Source organism: Scophthalmus maximus, chromosome 1, assembly GCF_022379125.1.
Source record: "Scophthalmus maximus strain ysfricsl-2021 chromosome 1, ASM2237912v1, whole genome shotgun sequence".
NCBI lineage: Eukaryota > Metazoa > Chordata > Actinopteri > Pleuronectiformes > Scophthalmidae > Scophthalmus > Scophthalmus maximus.
In genome coordinates, this window is record NC_061515.1 from 25566833 (window position 1) to 25586849 (window position 20017).

Here is a 20017-nt window from a genome sequence, read left to right on the forward strand (position 1 = left end):
TTCTGCAGCTCATGACTCCATTGCTTTTTCAGTGTACATTTTTTTCAGTGCTAAATCAAAGTGTATTCATTCGTCCTGTTTTTGTTTGATATAATTTTCCTGACTTCATGCCTCTTGATATTTACTCAACAAGTATTCATTTGTGATGACTTGGATAAGTGCTGAAACTGTGACACTTTTTTCTCATTCAGACCTTGGAGGTTTTGCTTCACTGTTCTGTCACAATATGGTTGTTACTCCTTAACCACCAAAAAAGGGAAGAGAAGTTTTTTAAATTTACAGTTATGATGTTACACCTCACTCAAGATGAAAGCCACGACTTGGTGGTCATCCTGGATTTACTGACCCATGTTGCTCAGCAAACATGACAGACTCTGGCATCAGGTAGAAAAGTCACTGTACTGTATTTAAAAAATATATTTATAATAGATGAGCGACATAATGTAATAGTGAATGCAACTACTGTATGATAGATGTGTTCTGAATACAATGATGTACAAAACCAAGTGATACAAAAGTATTTTGAATGTCCAACACTTGTTAAGATGTAGATAATATAAATGAAATGATGTATAGCACAAAATGTATATTATAGTTTAGGTTTTTAGTGACATTAGTTTTTGGTAACATTATGATTTGTAAAGTCTTCCTATGAGTATTGCTTTGGATATTCATATTATTGTTGTATTCTTTTGATTTGCAAGGACCAGCGCTCATGCCAGTGTGCAGGTTAATAGCAGTGTCATGCCGGCCTTGTTTGGATTTTGGCTGTGATTATTGACTAACTTTTTTCTCTCATACTGCAGAAGACGAGAAGGACTTGCCCACCTTATGAACCCAGGCCATTTGTATTCTCAGAGAACTGACTGTGCCACTGGGGAGACACGGTGGCTTTACACCTTCTCCTTCTCAGTGTCAATGTTTGCTCCAAGTTTACTGAAGTCAAACAAAGATGCTTTTTATTCCTTCTGCTATCAGGTTATTACATTCAGACAGTAGTCACTTTAAATAGGACCTAGCAGGAAGAGTAACAGCTCTTTTACATGATAAAGCGCCATCGATAAAAAGGCCAATTTACTATCATTTTATTATTCTATCGTATTGAATAATGATGGATGTGACGCATGAAGGCTGCGCTTTAATTGTGAAAGAGGCAAACCGGAAATGGTACTGTAGTTGCAGCTGGAGGGCGGAACAGAAGCCGCCGCACAAGACTGGCTGGTTCTTCAGCGCAAGCAAAACTGTCCGCAAGTCACTTTGACAGCTGGTGAACGTACAAGTTAGCGAGTCAACGTACAAGGTAAGACTCAACGTCTACGACGGCGTCTGCGTTTCGCGCATGTGAAAGTGAATGGAATATGTCGTCAGCGCGAGAAACGTCTCCTTTTTTCACCTCAGCCAATAGACAAACACTGTGCGTGTGGGACTGTGTGTGTGTGTGGGACGTGCGTGTGGGACTGTGTGTGTGGGACTGTGTGTGTGGGTCGTGCGTGTGGGACTGTGTGTGGGACTGTGTGTGTGTGGGACTGTGTGTGTGGGACGTGCGTGTGGGACTGTGTGTGTGGGACGTGCGTGTGGGACGTGCGTGTGAGACTGTGTGTGTGGGACTGTGTGTGTGGGACGTGCGTGTGGGACTGTGTGTGTGGGACTGTGTGTGTGGGACGGTGTGTGGGACTGTGTGTGTGGGACTGTGCGTGTGGGACTGTGTGTGTGGGACGTGCGTGTGGGACGTGCGTGTGAGACTGTGTGTGTGGGACTGTGTGTGTGGGACTGTGCGTGTGGGACTGTGTGTGTGGGACTGTGTGTGTGTGAGACTGTGTGTGTGGGACTGTGCGTGTGGGACTGTGTGTGTGTGAGACTGTGTGTGTGGGACTGTGTGTGTGGGACTGTGTGTGGGACTGTGTGTGTGGGACGTGTGTGTGGGACTGTGTGTGTGTGAGACTGTGTGTGTGTGAGACTGTGTGTGTGGGACGTGCGTGTGGGACTGTGTGTGTGGGACTGTGTGTGTGGGACGTGCGTGTGGGACTGTGTGTGTGGGACGTGCGTGCGGGACTGTGTGTGTGGGACTGTGTGTGTGGGACTGTGTGTGTGTGTGAGACTGTGTGTGTGGAGCTGTGTGTGTGTGGGACTGTGTGTGGGACTGCTGGTGACGGTTCTCAGTGGATCTGTCAGTGGATCTGTCAGTGGATCTGTCAGTGGATCAGACCGCTTTGTAGTTTGTAATGTACGACCGACGCGGAGAGGTTCCACACACTCACATTCAGCCTTGAACTCTACTCTGTATCGGGAGCAGCTGCAGAACAAAGGTCACTTTGGTTGACAAATAACGTGTGTGTTTCAGTTTGGGTAGAAGGTGCATTCAATAAAATGCACCTGTGTTCGTTGTCCATAACGTACGCCTGCCCATACCATAACCCCACCGCCACCATGGGCCACTCGATCCACAACGTTGACATCAGCAAACCGCTCACCCACACGACGCCATACACTCTGTCTGCCATCTGCCCTGTACAGTGAAAACCGGGATTCACCCGTGAAGAGAACACCTCTCCAAAGTGCCAGACGCCATCGAATGTGAGCATTTGCCCACTCAAGTCGGTTACGACGACGAACTGCAGTCGGGTCGAGACCCCGATGAGGACGACGAGCATGCAGACGAGCTTCCCCTGAGACGGTTTCTGACAGTTTGTGCAGAAATTCTTTGGTTATATCAAACCGATTGTTGCAGCAGCTGTCTGGGCGGCTGGTCTCAGACGATGTTGGAGGTGAAGATGCTGGATGTGGAGGTCCTGGGCTGGTGTGGTTACACGTGGTCTGCGGTTGTGAGGCCGGTTGGATGCACTGCTAAATTCTCTGAAATGCCTTTGGAGACGGCTTATGGTAGAGAAATGAATTCACGGGCAACAGCTCTGGTGGACATTCCTGCAGTCAGCATGCCAATTGCACGCTCCCTCAAAACTTGCGACATCTGTGGCGTTGTGCTGTGATACAACTGCACATTTCAGAGTGACCTTTCATTGTGGCCAGCCTGAGACACACCTGTAATAATCATGCTGTCCAATCAGCATCTTGATATGCCACACCTGTGAGGTGGAGGGATTGTCTCGTGCTCACTGACACAGATTTCGACAGATTATTGAACAATATTTGAGAGAAATAAGCCTTTTGTGTACGTAGAAAAAGTCTTAGATCTTTGAGTTCAGCTCATGAAAAATGGGGGCAAAAACAAAAGTGTTGCGTTTATAATTTTGTTTAGTGTAGTTATATATAGACAAAGTCTATGATTACGTTGTTTTCTCATGCCTTTTTTTTCATATTTAAAACGTGCCCAGTGATATCAGAGCTTTCCATAAACCTAGCTGACTGCTCGTGTAAGACCACCTGGCCAATTGACTTTTGATTCTGTGAAAAAAGTTTTGATTATGAACAACTTGTGATTTGCTGTGCGTGTACATTTAACAACCACTTGCCTTTGATTCAAAACAATGTGAGCACTGTGAGAGAAACTGTCTCTGTCAGTCCTGTACGGTGGCCCTGGAGTGCAAACCACAACAGCAAATCACACAAAACGACAGCAAATGTGTTGTGGTGATTTGCTGTTGCGTTGTGGTCAATTGTTGTTGTGGTGAATTGCTGTTATTTTGTGCGAGTTGTTGTCGTGTTGTGGTGAATTGCTGTGGTGAATTGCTGTTATTTTGTGCCAATTGTTGTCGCGCTGGGGTGAATTGTTGTGGTGAATTGCTGTTGTTTTGTGCGAATTGTTGTCGTGTTGGGGGGAATTGCTGTGGTGATGTGGTAAATTGCTGTTGTTGTGTGAATTGCTGTCGTGTTGTGCAAGTTGCTGTTGTGTTGTGTGAATTGCTGTCGTGTTGTGCAAGTTGCTGTCGTGTTGTGTGAATTGCTGTCATCTTGTGGTGAATTGCCTTCGTGTTGTGGTGAATTGCTGTCGTGTTGCTGTCCACTTTGGAGCCATAGCCACAAGTCTGAGCCAATTCTGTCAACAGCTGTTAAGGCTGGCTCCTATGTAAACTTAAGATAATGTATGTTGCGATTTGGATCTATACAAATAAAATAGAATTAGACATTGACTATATGGTAATATTATACATGTAAAAAAATACATAAACTGTCATGAATATTTCTGCTTGCCAAACCCTTCAGTCTGAATATAAGACAATGGAGCACGAAGTGGCTGACCTCCCTAGCGGCCCTCTGGACGTCTACAGGAAGAAAGCATCTTTCAATTGGAAGGATATGCTCCGCTTCATAGATGGAGACGAAATACTGGCATTCAAGGTAACATCAGATTCTCTCTGGTTTGGCCTTAATCTGTAACATCTAAAATAGAAAAAAATGCAACAGTTAATCGATTAGTAAATAAAACGCCAACTATTTTGATAATCGATTAATCGGTTCAAGTAGTTTTTTATGAAAAAAAGAGTCAACATTTTCTGATTTCAGCTTCTTAAATGTGAATATTTTCTAGTTTGCTCCACTATGACAGTACAATGAATAACAAAAACACCATCCTGCAGTTTGGGAAACAGGATTGCCATTTTTCACCATTTTAGGGTATATTATAATCAAGAAAATAATCGACAGATTAATTGATTCTGTCTAAAATAGTTGGTCACAGTAGTTTTGGGGAAATGTTGCTTTTGTTGGGGGATTAATCCACATTTGGTCCTCTTGAAGGTTGGACTGACTAACCATAAACTACAATGTGGGTGTGCATCACTCACACACCATTGCTGTTAAGTCTCACTATAACTTTTTTTATAGGCTACATTGTGTAGAAGATCATTTTTTTAAACCACTTTCTCTCGTCCATGGTGAGGCTTCAACTCTGGGCCTCAAAGTTCATTCTCAACCTTGTTTACAGCAGTTGTCTAAAAACTGTCACTACTACAGGCATTATTTAGTTGCTGCTCTACAATTTCAGAGGCCGGCCCTACGAACCAAAATCAACATATCCAGAAAATAATTTTGGAATCTGGCTTCACTGAACCCAACACTGTCGTCCTGAATACCTGTACAACGGAGCTGGTTATTTACTGGCTCAGTTACCCTGCAGGGTTTTTTCAGAGTGTGTTCATAGTGAGTCATTAATCATAAACGACATTAAGAGAGCCATGAATAAAGTTCTTAATATTATACTAAACTCAGTTATATCGACTGACAAAAGTGACATTCAACGAGGTGAAATAAAAAAAAATATATGATCACACAACTGAAGCAGAAATAAAACTCAACCCCAACCTTAAACTCAAAATATGTTTTGCTATTTAAAGTCAGCCCAAAGTTATACTGTAAATGAGCACAGGAATTTTATTATGTTTCAGTTTGTCTGCTGATAAACGAACTATTATGATCAGAAGCTGGCTTTTTCTGCTGCCAAAGCAGAGACGTGTAGCTGCACTGCATCAACGCTGTCAGGAATTCTGTCAGAATCAAAACCTCTTTGTTGAATTAGTGTGATCAACTCTTCCCCCGTTTATTGTAACCTCTTCTTTAAAAACAAGAGTGGACACGTTAAACAGCAAAACCATTACACCCATCAATAAACATATCTCCTCTTTATTATTTCTTACTTTACTGTAAACTCTTTTGGTCCAGTCAGGATCATGAATGATGACTCTGGTTTTCCCAGTGATCTGATTGGTCAGTAGTTGGGCAGTTGTGGGCCGGAGGTTAAGCGCTCAGCAGGAGTTACCTTAACTAAACCTGAAGTTACCCCAATAAACGTAAATCCTGCTTCATATTACAAGCCACAGGGCAAGTAGGCAATCTTCATCTGTCGATGAAGCTGCTGTTTCAAAAGTTCATGAATGAACATTTAAGCTGCTTTCATCTCTTACTCTGTTCAACTGCTTTCAGCTCTTGTGTACAAGTGAACAATTCAACTGCCTACAGTGCTTAAAGTTTAAATTTAAAATGTATAATGCTGCCAGTGACCAATTTCAGCATCAACTCATTTTAACTTCTTTTACCTCCTAGATTTTTTCCAACTCCTTCACCCTATTCTGCCATTCCCAGTCAAAATGAACATGCCAAGAAGTCATATTTTAGGACATGTTAACATGTTTATAGTGTCTTTTCTACAGCAACATGTATTCAAGACGCTGGAGAACGATCCTCTGTTTGCCCGCCAGCCCGGTGAAGACCTTCCTCTGGAGAAAATCAGAGAGTTGACCTTCCTCAGGTATCAACATAATAGAAAGCTTCCCTTTTTTTTTTTTTTAGCTTATGTGAATTTAGTCATACTTTACATTGTACAGTGTACAATTCTTTTACATGTATTTCACAACCAAAAGCATCAGCTGTTTTGGACTGTATATGATATCCTTACCTGTAATATATATATATATCTATAAAAATAACTCCGCAGGGTGAAGCAGCTCTTCCGCTACGACTTCTTAACAATTGAAGAGGCAATGGCCAATCCCTTGAAGACTTCTATCCTCCATGACTGTCTGGGCATGTATGACATGTCCATGTCTGCCAAGTCCTCCCTTAACAGAGCGGTGAGTGTGTGTGTATGGTTGACTGTGGTGGGAGATGTGCAAAAATATAGTATTAGACAGTATGAAAATATCAAATTTTTGTAAGGGCATGTTGGGTTTGCTTCACAAGTGTGTGTTTGGACAAAGACATTTGATCAAATTGGTGCTATGCTGTTTACTACTAGCATAATAATTTTCTTTCTAATGGAGGTAAAATCAATTTCCCAGAAATGACTTAACAGTTATGCCCCTTTTCCGCCAACATGGACTGGGTCCCATTCAGGTTCATGCAACTTTCTCCTCTCCAGCAATAATATACTTCACATTATGTATTTTTGCAGAATGGATACTCTTACATCAGGGGTGGGAATCCTTTTTCCTATCAAGGGTCATTTAAATTTTTTAACATTCTTTAAGGCCCATTAAAATTATTGAACACGTATATCACACAACTGTCTGTAATGTGATGACTGGCGCTGATTCTCCACGGTGAGGTGTCTGATGTCAGATGGTCGTGATGATGATATTACAAGCAGCTGCTTTTCAAGGTTTGGGTCAGTCGGTCTCAAAAGGAGCAGAGTCTTTGCAAGAGTCTGTTAAGAAAAATATACTCACTGCAGTAGTTTGTCCCGAACTGAGATGTACATTTCAGTGCATGTCTCGGCAGGACGTACATTCAGATTATAGAACTCGAGCATTCATTTAGCTGACTTTTTTGTCCAAAGTGACTTACAACAAGGTAATTCAACCATTGAGATATTACCCAAACAGTGCAAGAATCATGAGATTACATAAACAGGCAAAATTGGCTCTTTTGAAAATATTTTTTTGTAATTATACAAAGACTGAGGTGCAGTCTGATCAGGTGAGTCTGCAACAGTCAGAAGTAACCAAAGGGGTTTCTGCTGTCCTGATGTCCATGGGGAGCTTGTTCCATCAGATGGAGTTACCCAGAGTGACTGAGAAATTTCTGTTGGCGAGGTGAATGCAGAAAGTTAAAATCATTGCCCTTAATTCCTACCCAAGTCTCTAGGCGGTGGAAAAGAATAATATGATCGATAGTATTGAAGACAGCATTTCAAACTAAAAGTACTAAGATCTGCGTTTAGTAATAGGTCATTATTCACCTTATCAAGTGCTGTCTCTGCTGTGAAATGCTCTGAAACCTGGCGAGAGACTTAAAAATAACAGTATTATTGTTAATAAAATATATAATTTGAGAAGAGATCATTTCAGAAAATAATTAAAAAGACGAGTCGGAGATTTGTCTGTTGTTATTCAAGTAATGAGCGCCAACACCAACCTGGTACAAGATGCTAAAAATATCTTCTGTTTTAGATGTTTGGACAAACTATTGCCAAGTCTGGATCAGCGAGACACAGCGCGTTTGCCGAAAACATTGAAGAGATGAAGGTAAGAGTTCCGCACAGCTTCACACTGCCAGTAACGCGACCTTACAGTTGTATGAGTGTGTTATTTATGGCCAATCATTAAGAATCCAGAGTGGCGGGTCCACAAGGATGTCACACTACCCTGCCCCTAAGGGCAAGTGCGGAATGATGTTCACAAAGAACTAAGCAATCTTTAGATATTCGTATTTAGTTGTTTTCTCCAACATTCCAAATTTTGGATATGCACAGGCAAGTTACTTAACATTTGTAATTACAGTTGTTGCTTCCATGATTTTGAACAAATTACTTGATACATTTTTTTCCAAATAGTTGAACAAAATATCCCAAGAATAACAAAATGGTATAATTTTATAGCTTTGAGTGGTCGATAAGACTCGATAGATAGGTAGATAGGTTAGATACTTCATTGATCCCAAGCTGGGAAATTTCAGTCTTACAGCAGCATGGTTTCAGTCACACATCACACCTTACAAAATATCCAAAATACAAATCTAAAAATATACGAATCGCAAAAATAAGAATAAGGAATAGAAATATAATGAATTTTCATAAAATAGTGTAGTATGTTTAATGATGAAGAATCACAAGGGGCAAAACCCAATACTAGCGGGAAAGATAGAAGTATACTAAAATTACACAATAATAAGAGGGATGCAGGCAAGCAAGATAATAATACATCTATAATGCCACTGTAAAATTAAAACTGTAAGACTTTGTGAGCAGAATATATTTATTTTGAGATCATATAGGTGGTGTGGATATTAATATCAATGCAGTTGAAGAACATGTTCAATTTAAGTGGGAATACGCATGTTCTAACCCCTTGTGTGGTCTACAGAGGGAAGCAACTCAAATAGCATAAATTAAAATGTGCAAACAGTAATGAGCAGGTTTGAGGCTCAATGAAGAACAAGGTCACTTTAGTTGGTTAAATTGTATTTAAATACCGTAAACTCAATCACACACTTATTTCATCATGACAGTGTTTATAGCATTTCCTTTATTGTGCACTCAAAGTCCCATCATTTGTCTCCGCTTCATCAGATGTGAAGGAAACTTTGTGTGTATGTCCTGGAGAGAGTTAGAGATGTCATTACTGACTTTAATCATCACAAAGCCAGGAGTTATTTGTGAAGTGCAATAGGTCACTGCCACGTGCACGAATCATTATGACACTTCAGATTTCGGTTAATACTTACCTCCAGAGCATGCACAGCTATTCTTTTTAAAATTTTCTGATTCATGGGTTTTGAGATACATATTTTTGGTATAAACAACATGAATTTATAAAGTGCCTCTCATGGAACCCAAGGTCCCTCTACAGAGTTAAGAAAACGGCAACAACAACAACAACAACAACAACAACAACAACAACAACAACAAAATAAATATTTGTGGCCCCTCATGTTTTATCACCTATCTAGCTCATTTATAATAGGAATGTATATCCGAGTCTCATCATTTGTCTGCTCTCATAGTGACTGTGACGAGTGATCTTTTGAATGAATTCAAAATGAACTCCTCATCATTGTTGGCATCAAACATCATTTAACTTCTACACAGATTTTGCTCTAATCTACAGCGAGGTGATACTGCAGGCTGGAGCTACCGGTTTTCACACAATCAGTACAACCTCACTTCTAACCGCATGAATCTGTTTGTAGACATTTGGATGCTTTGCACTGACTGAGCTGAGTCATGGCAGCAACACGAGAGCCATGAGGACCACAGCCACGTACGACCCCTCTACCCAGGTCTGCACACGCACTGCACAACACATCATACCACACACGTAAAATTTGTTTTTATGAATGTCTCTTTGTTGTCTTTTTTTTGTGGGATGTCAACTGCACGTGGAGTAGTAGATAAGAAAACTAGAAAATCACTATAATTTCAGTCTATTTACCGCTTTATCCATTTAAGGGTCACGGGGGTCTGGAGCCAATCCCAGCTAACATAGGGCGAGAGGCAGGGTACACCCTGGACAGGTCGCCAGCCTATCGCAGGGCAACATACAGAGACAATTAAGAGTCTTCAATTAACCTAACCCCAATCTGCATGTCTTTGGACTGTGGGAGGAAGCCGGAGAAACTCGGAGAGAACATGCTGACTGCATGTTGGGGAAACACTGAGTACTCTATGTCTCTGTTGCAAACAGTAACTTTTCTTTCTTTAGGAGTTTGTGATCAACTCTCCAGACTTTGAGGCTGCCAAGTTCTGGGTGGGGAACCTTGGCAAGACTGCCACCCATGCTGTGGTGTTTGCTCAACTCTACACACCTGACCAGGTTTGCCACGGCCTGCACTCCTTCATCGTCCCGGTAAGACTCTGACCTTTGACCCCTGACCAAGCTACAAAACCAAGTGTATCTGATGGTTGAAGTGTGGTCACTGAGCAAAAATGACCGTATGTTCATGTAAGTAAGTCATTCAAGTGTTATCACTGAAAGGGGTATTTAAAAAGAACAGGATGAAACAGGGCTGCAATGTTTTGCACATAGCGCTGGTGCTACAGGGGTTGTAGTTTTGTAGCACAACTGTTCTCTTAAAACAATCACAGGTAGTGCAGTTCAATACTTACTTGATTTGTATCTTTATTTCAAACAATTTAAAATAATTACATTATATGTGTGTATATATACAGTATATATATAATGTAATAAGAAAAATCTTTTCAAATTTCTTCATGTTTGGTTGGGTTTTTGTTTACCTTTTATTAATAGCTATTTACAATAAAGTTTTTGGTTAAACCGTTAAATATCAAGCCTCAATTACATTTTTTTGTCATAAGGGTTTGAAAACGACATCCTTTTTTGTATCAGCCAATATATTGCTATCAAAATCTTTTTAAACTACCTAAAATCGTTATCTGCGTCGGCCCCCAATGCAGATACCTACTTGCTTATTTACTCTCGGTTGAATTGTACATACACAACAAGGTAAAGGTAAAAGTCAGTAGACTGAATAAGTATTTATTTTAATGTGTTACATCTAGTAAATCTATAACCATGTTTCTGCAGATTAGGGATCCTAAGAACCTGCTCACTCTGCCTGGGGTGATGGCTGGAGACATGGGCAAGAAACTGGGCCAGAATGGACTGGATAATGGGTAGGTCTTGTTTTCTTTGACTAAAAGCGAATTTTTGCCTACCTCACAATGAAGGTGGCAGTCCAAGGCTTTGCAAATTCATTCATTTTTTGAACATCATGAAGTTGTCAATAACTTAATAACTTAACTTATAAATACAGTCTATTTAACATACAGTGGTAGAAGTCTCCCAGTATTAGTGTGGACCAAACACACTATCACTTTACTCTAAACACATTTGTCCTGCTTTTGTGTCTCAAATGTGTTGCCAGTGTTTGTATAACTAACCTTATTTTTTTTGTTCAATGTCTTTCCCCATCAGGTTTGTTCTGTTCCACAATGTGAGGATCCCACGGGAGAACCTACTGAACAAGACAGGAGACGTCACTCCTGATGGATGCTACGTTACACCATTCAAGGTTAAGATTTTCTCCGGTAATAAAAGCGTTTACTCCAGTGATGTTTCAGGACAGGCCAGGAGGTTCAAGTTTTATTTTTACTCAATAGATTATGTGCCAGGTGTGGACCTCTAATACCCAATCCTGTGACCCATATCAGATACTTTGACTATGCCTTCTAATACATTTTTTCATTCCGTTATTTTCCTATTCCTCTCCTCTTTTCGTTTCATCTCCCCCAGGACCCCAACACGCGTTTTGGGGCAACGCTGGGCGCCCTGTCAGGTGGCAGGGTGGGAATCACCAGGATGGCTCTGGGCAACCTGAAGCTGGCTCTGGTTGTGGCCATCCGCTTTTCAGCCTCCAGGAAACAGTTTGGACCGAAGAACTCAGAGGAGATTCCTGTGTTGGAGTATCAGCTGCAGGTCAGACTGGTGGGAATGGATGATGGATACAGACAATAACACAGAGATGTTAAAGTGCAGCTCAGGCGGCATATTTCTGTCTGAAGGCTTTGTTTTCTTTAGGCTATTGTAAAATAGTTTTAAATCACACATCATATGTGTGTTTATTGTCGGCTACAACCCCACAGTGTTTTGGCCACTGTTTCTTATATGTGAATATTTCTGCCTTGGTGCCTCCAAGCAGCAATTTAATATTGTAGTATGTATGTACATTTCTTATTTTTAAGTGTGGATTTTAAAGTCTGTTTCAAGCTGTAAAAATGTGTTCAGATTTTTTCAAACCACAGAAATATTTTTGTTTTTTTGATGACGAAGAAAATCACCCATGAAAAAACATTTGGCTTCATGATTGTGGAAATACTAAGCGTACCCGCTGAAGGAACTGAAACCACACTTAATGCTTCAAGTGGTCTCAGTTCTTTTGTTTGTTCCACGGCAGGATTTGACTGACAGCTTTTACACCACCCAAAACCAACTGAACCATGCTAACCAGGAAAATGGACCTGAGTTGGTGTAAACCGAACCAAATAAGTGAAGTTTGAAATCATATGATGCACTCATGACCCGTAAAAAACACTCGTCAATGTGGCTGGATGGTGTGGTAATTGTAATTTTACACCAATTTTACACAAGTTTGCACTCCTCCCAAGCAAGCTGTCCCTCAGTTGGTGTTCGCAACACAAACGTAAAATCATAACCAAACTAGGCAACTTACATTTATTGGCATGAACTGCCCACGACAGCACTATTGTCAGCAAAAGGATGAAGGCCGGGGATGCAGATAATCAGTTCAGAACCAGCACTAGCACATTATCTGTGAATCCCAGTCATCTCAAAGGTTTCTGAAACTACTTGGAGTAAAATGGCCATTGCAGAGACAGGTGTTCTAAAATGTACAGTATATACGCTGTTGTGCGATTCTTGCATCCAGGGAAGAGGCCTTTTCGGAATGAAGGCATAGTTAAATTGTTTAACTCATCAGTTTAAAACTACATAGTTAACAGTTTTTTAAAATGTTAGTATGTATGTGTTGTGTGTTTGTCTAGCAATGGCGCCTGATCCCGTACCTGGCAGCAGCGTATGCCCTTGAACACTTCACCAAATCTATCTTCATGAACTTTGTTGAGTTCCAGATGGGGCAGATGATGGGTAACAAAGCTGACATACAAGTAAGTAAGGACAAATGGGCATGTGTGTCTAAATCCAGATTATCCTACTGTGTAATCTAGAGTTTTACAGTCCAGACTGTAAATTGAATTAGAAGCATGAAGCACATTCCATTTCGTATGAAATTAGGGATTTTGTATCTCTCACACTTCATCATGTCTGTACTGATGTGAACCTACACAGATTAAAGCTGAGACTCTGAACTTTAATTTAGTATCCATTATGTTATTTCAAATCGACTGTGCTAAAGCTCAGAGCCCGATGAGCTAAAATTTATGGTCCGGACTTTATATGCCTGCTGTATGTGTTTCTCAGGCAGAGATGGGCAAGGAGATCCACGCCATAGGCTGCTCGAGTAAACCACTGGCCTCGTGGGCTGCCCAGCGGGGGATCCAAGAATGCAGGGAGGCCTGCGGTGGACATGGATACCTGGCCAGTCAGTCTCAAGCAGATGTATATTAACACACACACCAGTGTTTACCATTACTTAGTGGTGGAGGTCCAACAGTCCTATTTGTGGAGCCACTGTTTCATAATGATCCATTTTTTTACACTTCTGATACCAACGTGAAAGGTTCTCAGCTGGAAGATAGATCTCAGCGTAACACCTGACCTCTCTGTTTACCTGTCATTTTGGTTAGAGCGTAATGCTATTCCCTCATTTGGTGTGTTTGATAATGGCGGTAGAGACCGACCGACCGATTCCTAACTGTGTAAGTTTTCTCTCTCCGTCAGTGAACCGACTGGGTGATCTGCGTGACGACAATGACCCGAACTGCACATATGAAGGAGACAACAATGTGTTGCTGCAGCAGACCAGCAACTACCTGCTCAGCCGGCTCCATGCCAAGCGTCGTGGTCAGTACTCGTTCCGCTGAGAGATTCCCAAATGTTCAGTGACACTCAGATGTGATGAAGTGAGAGTACCAACATAGGAATTTTATTAGTCTACAAGAAAGACACTTGGTCCTTATTGAAAATAATAACAAATTCTGGTGACCCACTAAAATAATTTTTAAAAATTCCCCCCCCACACATATATTATTGATTTAATAATAACCACCTCTGTCTGTCATAGCCATACAACATAATTTGGTCGTCATCGAAGACAAATCTGAGATCTGATTACATGTGAAGATGATAGTTCAGACTGCACCTTACTCCCTGAATTTATTATATTAAACACAAGGAAAATAAAATTTGCACTTAGTTACAAATTGCACTTGAAGCGGTTTTTGCCTAGTTGATGAATGTTTATGTACTAATTAGTTTCTTGTACTTTTGAGTAATATCTTCATGGTTGAATTCACTTATTGTCAGTCACTTTGGACAAAAGCGTCTGCTAAATGAATGTAATGTAATGGAGCAACAATCTTGGACGGGAGTGAATGTCTGAACCAGCATTCAAACCAAGGACCTTCTTGCTGTGAGGCAACCCACATACTGTATAGTAATATAATATTGAGCTCATCGCTGAACGCTATTGTGCACCCTGAACTAGTAATATGTAGGCATTAGAAACACTTGTGTTGTACCTACCCACAGCAGTCAAGATGCCCAGTGGATTTTTCTTGTTACACCTAAAAAATTGTGTGTATCCTTCAGGGCTAACAAACTCATTAGGTTCAGACACTTCCTCATGAAAACATTGTAATTGAAATCAGAGTAATAGCACTACTACAGCTCACATTCAGCCTGGGAGGAAGTCTTTTATTATTCTCTACAGCTTCTGCTGCTTTGCTGTCTGGTTTCAGATGGTGTGCGGATTGAGTCTCCATTTCACAGTGTGGATTTTCTGGATGATTTCCACAAGATTCTGGGAACCAAGTTTTCGGCAACAACAATGGAGGAGTGTATGGACTCTGCAGGTATTCAGAATTATTATTTATTGTTTCAGCCAGTACACACTGGATTGATAAAACTAGTACTGAGAAGGGATTATTCCTTGTAAAGGTCTGACGTTAGGCAACAAGGTATTGACAGAAGTAGTTTTTAGGAAAAGCAGCAATGAAACACTCGATTTGTGAAAGCTAGATCAGTGGTAATTATATGTCATTATAATGGATATATGTTCAAATGTCGTCAAGGTGAAATTTCATTTTGATGAACGCATTAATGTCCTGTGTACTCTTATCAGCTGGGACAAAATAATCAAATGTGTCTTATTATTCTCTTTTTTTCTATTCTTCAATAATGGCTTTTTAGATGTACTGTATTAAGTCATATTTATTATTTACGTTGTGTGGCTCATAACTCAAAGGTTTGAACTCAAACTTGTGCTAAAGTGTGTAAACTGTGTACTTGTCTTCTGTATCAGTGCCACTGGCAGCATATAAGTGGCTGGTGTGTTTCCTGTTGGAGGAGAGTCAAAACAGGCTGCAGCAGCAGAGGGCATCAGGCAAGGATGAGTTTGAGGCTAGTAACAACAGCCAGGTTAGTCAGACACACACACGCACACGCACACACTCTATTTGTAGCTCAGGAGCTGGTCGTCCACTAACCAGAAGGTCGTGGTTCTATCTCCGGCTCCCTTCAGTCTGCATGCCAAAGTACTGATTAAATTAAACTGGTAAGTGGGGAAAAGAATGGAATAAAATAACAAACACTATTGAGCCACCTGCAATCAAAGACATATCAGAAAATAAATCCCCTAGAGCTGGTTCTTGAGGCTCTTTTAGAGTGACTGTTTGCCCGGTTACTCAACTTGGCCGACTCTAGTACGAGTCCTGGTGGTTCCAGACTTATGACACTCTGCTCCTGTGAACACTAAAGAAACTTTAATGGCTTCAATTTTTTTCCTCACCCAACCGAACAATTTTGTCATACTGTAAATATACAATGTCGCTCTAATCTTTATATAAAGTAAACATATCACAAAGGCAGATTCAGGTTGTAACTCAATTTTCACCAAATAAGTAGTTACTGCATTTAGCCACTGTAGCAGTACGGTGATATGCTGATGTAGTTTGTCGAGCAACACATTGTACAACTACATTTTCTGTTGACGATGTCAAGTTGTTGATTCTGTGCATTTTCTTTACTTTATACATTTATACATTTGTCAGCTGTTACTCAGGATCTGTCAATGTGCTGTTTAGAGCTGCAACTAAGGATTGTTTGTTTGGTCCATAAAATGTCATAAAAATGGAAAAACATGTGAATCGTGTTTCCCGCACCCCAAGATGATGTTTTTGTTTTGTCCACACACTAAATATATTTAGTTTACTGTCATAGAGGAGCAAAGAAACCAGAAAATATTCACATTTAAGAAGCTGAAATCCGCGAAGTTCGATTTTTTTCCCCCATAAAAACTACTTGAACCGATGAATCGATTATCAAAATAGTTAGTAGTTTAGTAGTCGATTACTAATCGATTAATTGATTAACTGTTGCAGCTCTAGTGCCGTGGTAATTTTCTGCAGAAAGGTGACAACAGCTACAATACCAATCGTTACAAGGCCGCTCGTTTTAGTTTTTTCTACACAAACAGATTAAGGCTTCTTATTAATAGTAATAGTATAATAAATTCATTTTTGATTAAAAGTCATTATCAAGCATGCCCATATATTTGACTGGCACTTCACATTTGCCAGATAACTTTTAGTTCAAAACTTACAGAAACATTAGAATGTGTCTCCAGTGACCACTTGAGATTGCTACTCAATATGCAAATACACATGTACATCCTTTCTGTTCACAAAGACCAAATTATGTTGTTGTTGCCAGTTTGAGTATTACAGTCGTGTATGTGTGTTTTCAGGTATACTACTGCCGTTCCCTGGCCATTACCTACATTGAACACGACTGCCTCCAGAGGTTTCATGAGCAGACGATGGATCCGGACACACCAGCCAGTCTCAGACCAGTACTGAGAAAGCTGTGTGCCTTGTATGGGCTGTGGAGCCTCAGCAACCACATGACCACACTTTACCAGGGTATGTACTGTCTTCTTTATAAAGCAAAGCTTCTATAGACTTGTGTTGTGTTGGTTCAGTACTTATGACGTAGCACTGTTCCTCTCCAGGCAATTACTTGAGCGGAAGGAAGCCTGCAGAGTTTGTCCAGGTGGCTGTTCTCACTCTGTGCTCCCAGGTACAGGAACATCGCTCTCTCTGACTTACTGTCTGTCTTCGTCCATGTCCATGCACTTCTCATTTATATATATTATAAATATAATTTCAGCTACTCAAATTAATCCGCACCGTGTTTTTTATTCTTCAAGATTTACTGCCATCGTGTCGATGGCAGTAATTCAAAACTGAAAATGTAGCAGTTAAACCAATTATTGATAATAACATTCTATTGTCCATATTTGTTAGTTACACTGTATACTATTTTACAGTACAGTGCTGAAAGAACTCAGGGCCTGATGTAGTAAGATTGACATTTTCATTAAGTGTGCAGTCTGCATGTACTCAGCGTCTGGTTTACCCAGATGACTGCTTCTGGACTGTGCTCTGTGCCGAACCTCCAAATATGCATTCTGCGAGAGTGATGAGACAAAAATGTAACTGTTTGGGTGGAACTCCAAATGCTTATTAGCCTGCCCTTCAGTGAAGTGTGCGGCATCACGTTGCGTGGGGACTTCTTCAGCTGCAAGACCAGTAGTCTGGTCAGTATCAAGGGGGTGGTCCGAAAGATCCGAGACTGACAACACTAAAGACAACACTAAAGTGTCTTCAGGACGAGTCTCTTAACTGTCCTTGAGTAGTCAAGCCAAAGCCCAAACTTAAACCCCGTCGAACATCTGTGGAGGGATGTGAAGATATCAGTTCACAGACACTTCCCATCCAATCTGACAGAGGCCGAGAGGAAGAAATCAGGAAGAATGAGATCAATTGCCCGAATCCAGTTGTACAAAGCTTGTAGGGACAAAATTTCTACAAAGTACTAATAACCCCCACTAATCACAGGTTTTCACTTCATCAGTATGGGTCGTGAGTTTCGACTGATGGGCAAATGTGACACTTCTACAATGCACACCATGGACTAACAATTTTAGGGTTACCATGTAAGGTCGGACTAGTTTACCCAGACAGACCTACAGCACCCATGAGGTGTTGGGTTCTCCTGGCACAGCGATATTTGTCCAAGGACCTTGATCTGTTCACTTGAATCATCTTGCTTAAAACACAGGCCTTCCATTAATGACATACTGTATGTGAACCTACCATGGATCATGCTATACATAGTCAATGTAAAATCTTAATAACCCTCTGGTAGAGGCTGCTCATCCACCTGACTTTCAGCTCAAACTTGATCTGCTCTGTCTGTCTTCTCCAGCTGAAAGATGATGCAGTAGCACTGGTGGATGTGTTAGCACCCACTGATTTCATCCTCAACTCACCCATTGGGAATGCTGATGGACAGGTAAAGACACACCAACACATAAGTATTGCAGGGTGTGAATGATCCACGAGTTGCATGTCATACCAAAACGCATCGAGTGCTGTTGTCAAATGGTGGGATAAGTTGTCTTTTCCATTAGGGTGAACGTGTGGCACAACCATAACTTTATTGATTATTCTTTGAGGAAAAAATGTATCTGGTGAGAAGCAGGGACGTGGCAAACATTTCCTTTCCTAAAGCCGACATTGGCCCGAAACTGTCAACGGTCAAATATCTCTAGTTTATGGTAACGATAAACAGCGAGCATAAGTGTTCACGTTTTCCAGATCCTTGCCAACCAGCTGAATACTCACAGAAAACACTGTACTAGAGATAATATCGGCCAATAAGAGCTCTTCACGGCGTTATGAGTATAATAACTTCCATTTTACAGATAAACAATGAAGAAAAGATTAGCATTTATGTTTATATTTTTAAGTATTTTCTTAATTCAAGTTCTATATATTTAGTTGTTTTTTGTGTTTTCTTTTTATTTAAAGTTTTTTAATTTAAAGGTAATGCTTAAACATTGGTCAGGCTCTGCAATGTACATTAGCTCCATTGGAGATATTGATATATGAATATAAACAAATTGTGTTGAGGGATATTCAGATATTTTTTTATCAGGTACAGTAGCACATAAAACTTCTCTGACTCTCGTTTTTCTCCTCCCCTCGCCGCCTCCTCACAGCTCTACAAGAACCTCTGGTCGACGGTGATGCAGGGCAGCCAGGTGCTGGAGCGTCCCGCCTGGTGGAAGGAGTTCTGCTCAGACAAACCTGTGGTCGGATCCCTGCGTCCAAAACTCTAGAGGAAGCCAGGCACGCTTTGCAGACACACACTCAGGATTCCTGACATGTTCCATGACCTCAGTAGGACTGTGCAGACAAAATGTCCTTTCCATATCTACATATGTGGATTACATATGTGAATATTAATAGCTAGGATGCTGTGATACAGTTGCAGGATGTCCAGTGCAGTTATGTCTCCAAAATCATCTGTGGCCTTTCTATGTACCACTACAAGTGCCTGTAAAGTCCCCACTGTGTGTGTGTGTGTGTGTGTGTGTGTGTGTGTGTGTGTGTGTGTGTGTGTGTGTGTGTGTGTGTGTGTGTGTGTGTGTGTGTGTGTGTGTGTGTGTGTGTGTGTGTGTGTGTGTGTGTGTGTGTGTGTGTGTGCGCGCAAACCTGGCTTCACAACTAACAACCAACATACCTAAAGTTCACCGACCAACATGTTGTATCTTCATTGTAAAGTTCACACAAACATTTGTGTAAAAAAGTCCATTTGTGGTTTATGGAGAAGTTAAAAGCTGGAACTGTTTCTTGTTGCGAAGGTCGGGGGTCATATCTTATGCAGTTTTCCTCAAGAAATGACTCCAGCAAATAACTTCCCCAAAAACCAGAAATTAATTTCTACACTTCTGTTTCTGTGAAGTTTAATTAGTGAAACAGTGTTGGACCAATGACATTGAATAAAGATGGACAGCTCCCAAAAGTAAAGCCTAAAAAATCTGGACTGTCCCCTGGTGGCTGGCTGCAGTATAGTTCCTAAACCTTGCACCCATGTTAGCAGATGGGACGTGGAACCAACTGAAA

The 20017-nt window shown here is 40.9% G+C and overlaps 1 protein-coding gene across 2 annotated transcripts; it reads left to right on the forward strand.

The window, feature by feature from the left end:
• The first annotated feature begins 1143 nt into the window (after positions 1 to 1143).
• On the forward strand, positions 1144 to 19522 carry acox3 (acyl-CoA oxidase 3, pristanoyl). Of its 2 annotated transcripts, none has more exons than XM_035623459.2 (19): positions 1144 to 1300; positions 4162 to 4296; positions 6105 to 6202; positions 6389 to 6524; positions 7842 to 7916; positions 9580 to 9669; positions 10092 to 10235; positions 10935 to 11023; positions 11325 to 11421; positions 11643 to 11825; positions 12911 to 13033; positions 13347 to 13467; positions 13767 to 13889; positions 14786 to 14899; positions 15349 to 15464; positions 16792 to 16966; positions 17056 to 17123; positions 18315 to 18401; positions 19111 to 19522. In XM_035623459.2, the coding sequence occupies exons 2-19, from the start codon at positions 4177 to 4179 to the stop codon at positions 19228 to 19230; spliced, it is 2079 nt and encodes a 692-aa protein (XP_035479352.2). In that variant the 5' UTR covers positions 1144 to 1300; positions 4162 to 4176; the 3' UTR covers positions 19231 to 19522. The 2 variants fall into 2 exon arrangements, with proteins under 2 accessions (XP_035479352.2, XP_035479361.2); XM_035623468.2 differs by having other exon boundaries at positions 1185 to 1280; positions 19111 to 19509.
• The last annotated feature ends 495 nt before the right edge of the window (positions 19523 to 20017 follow it).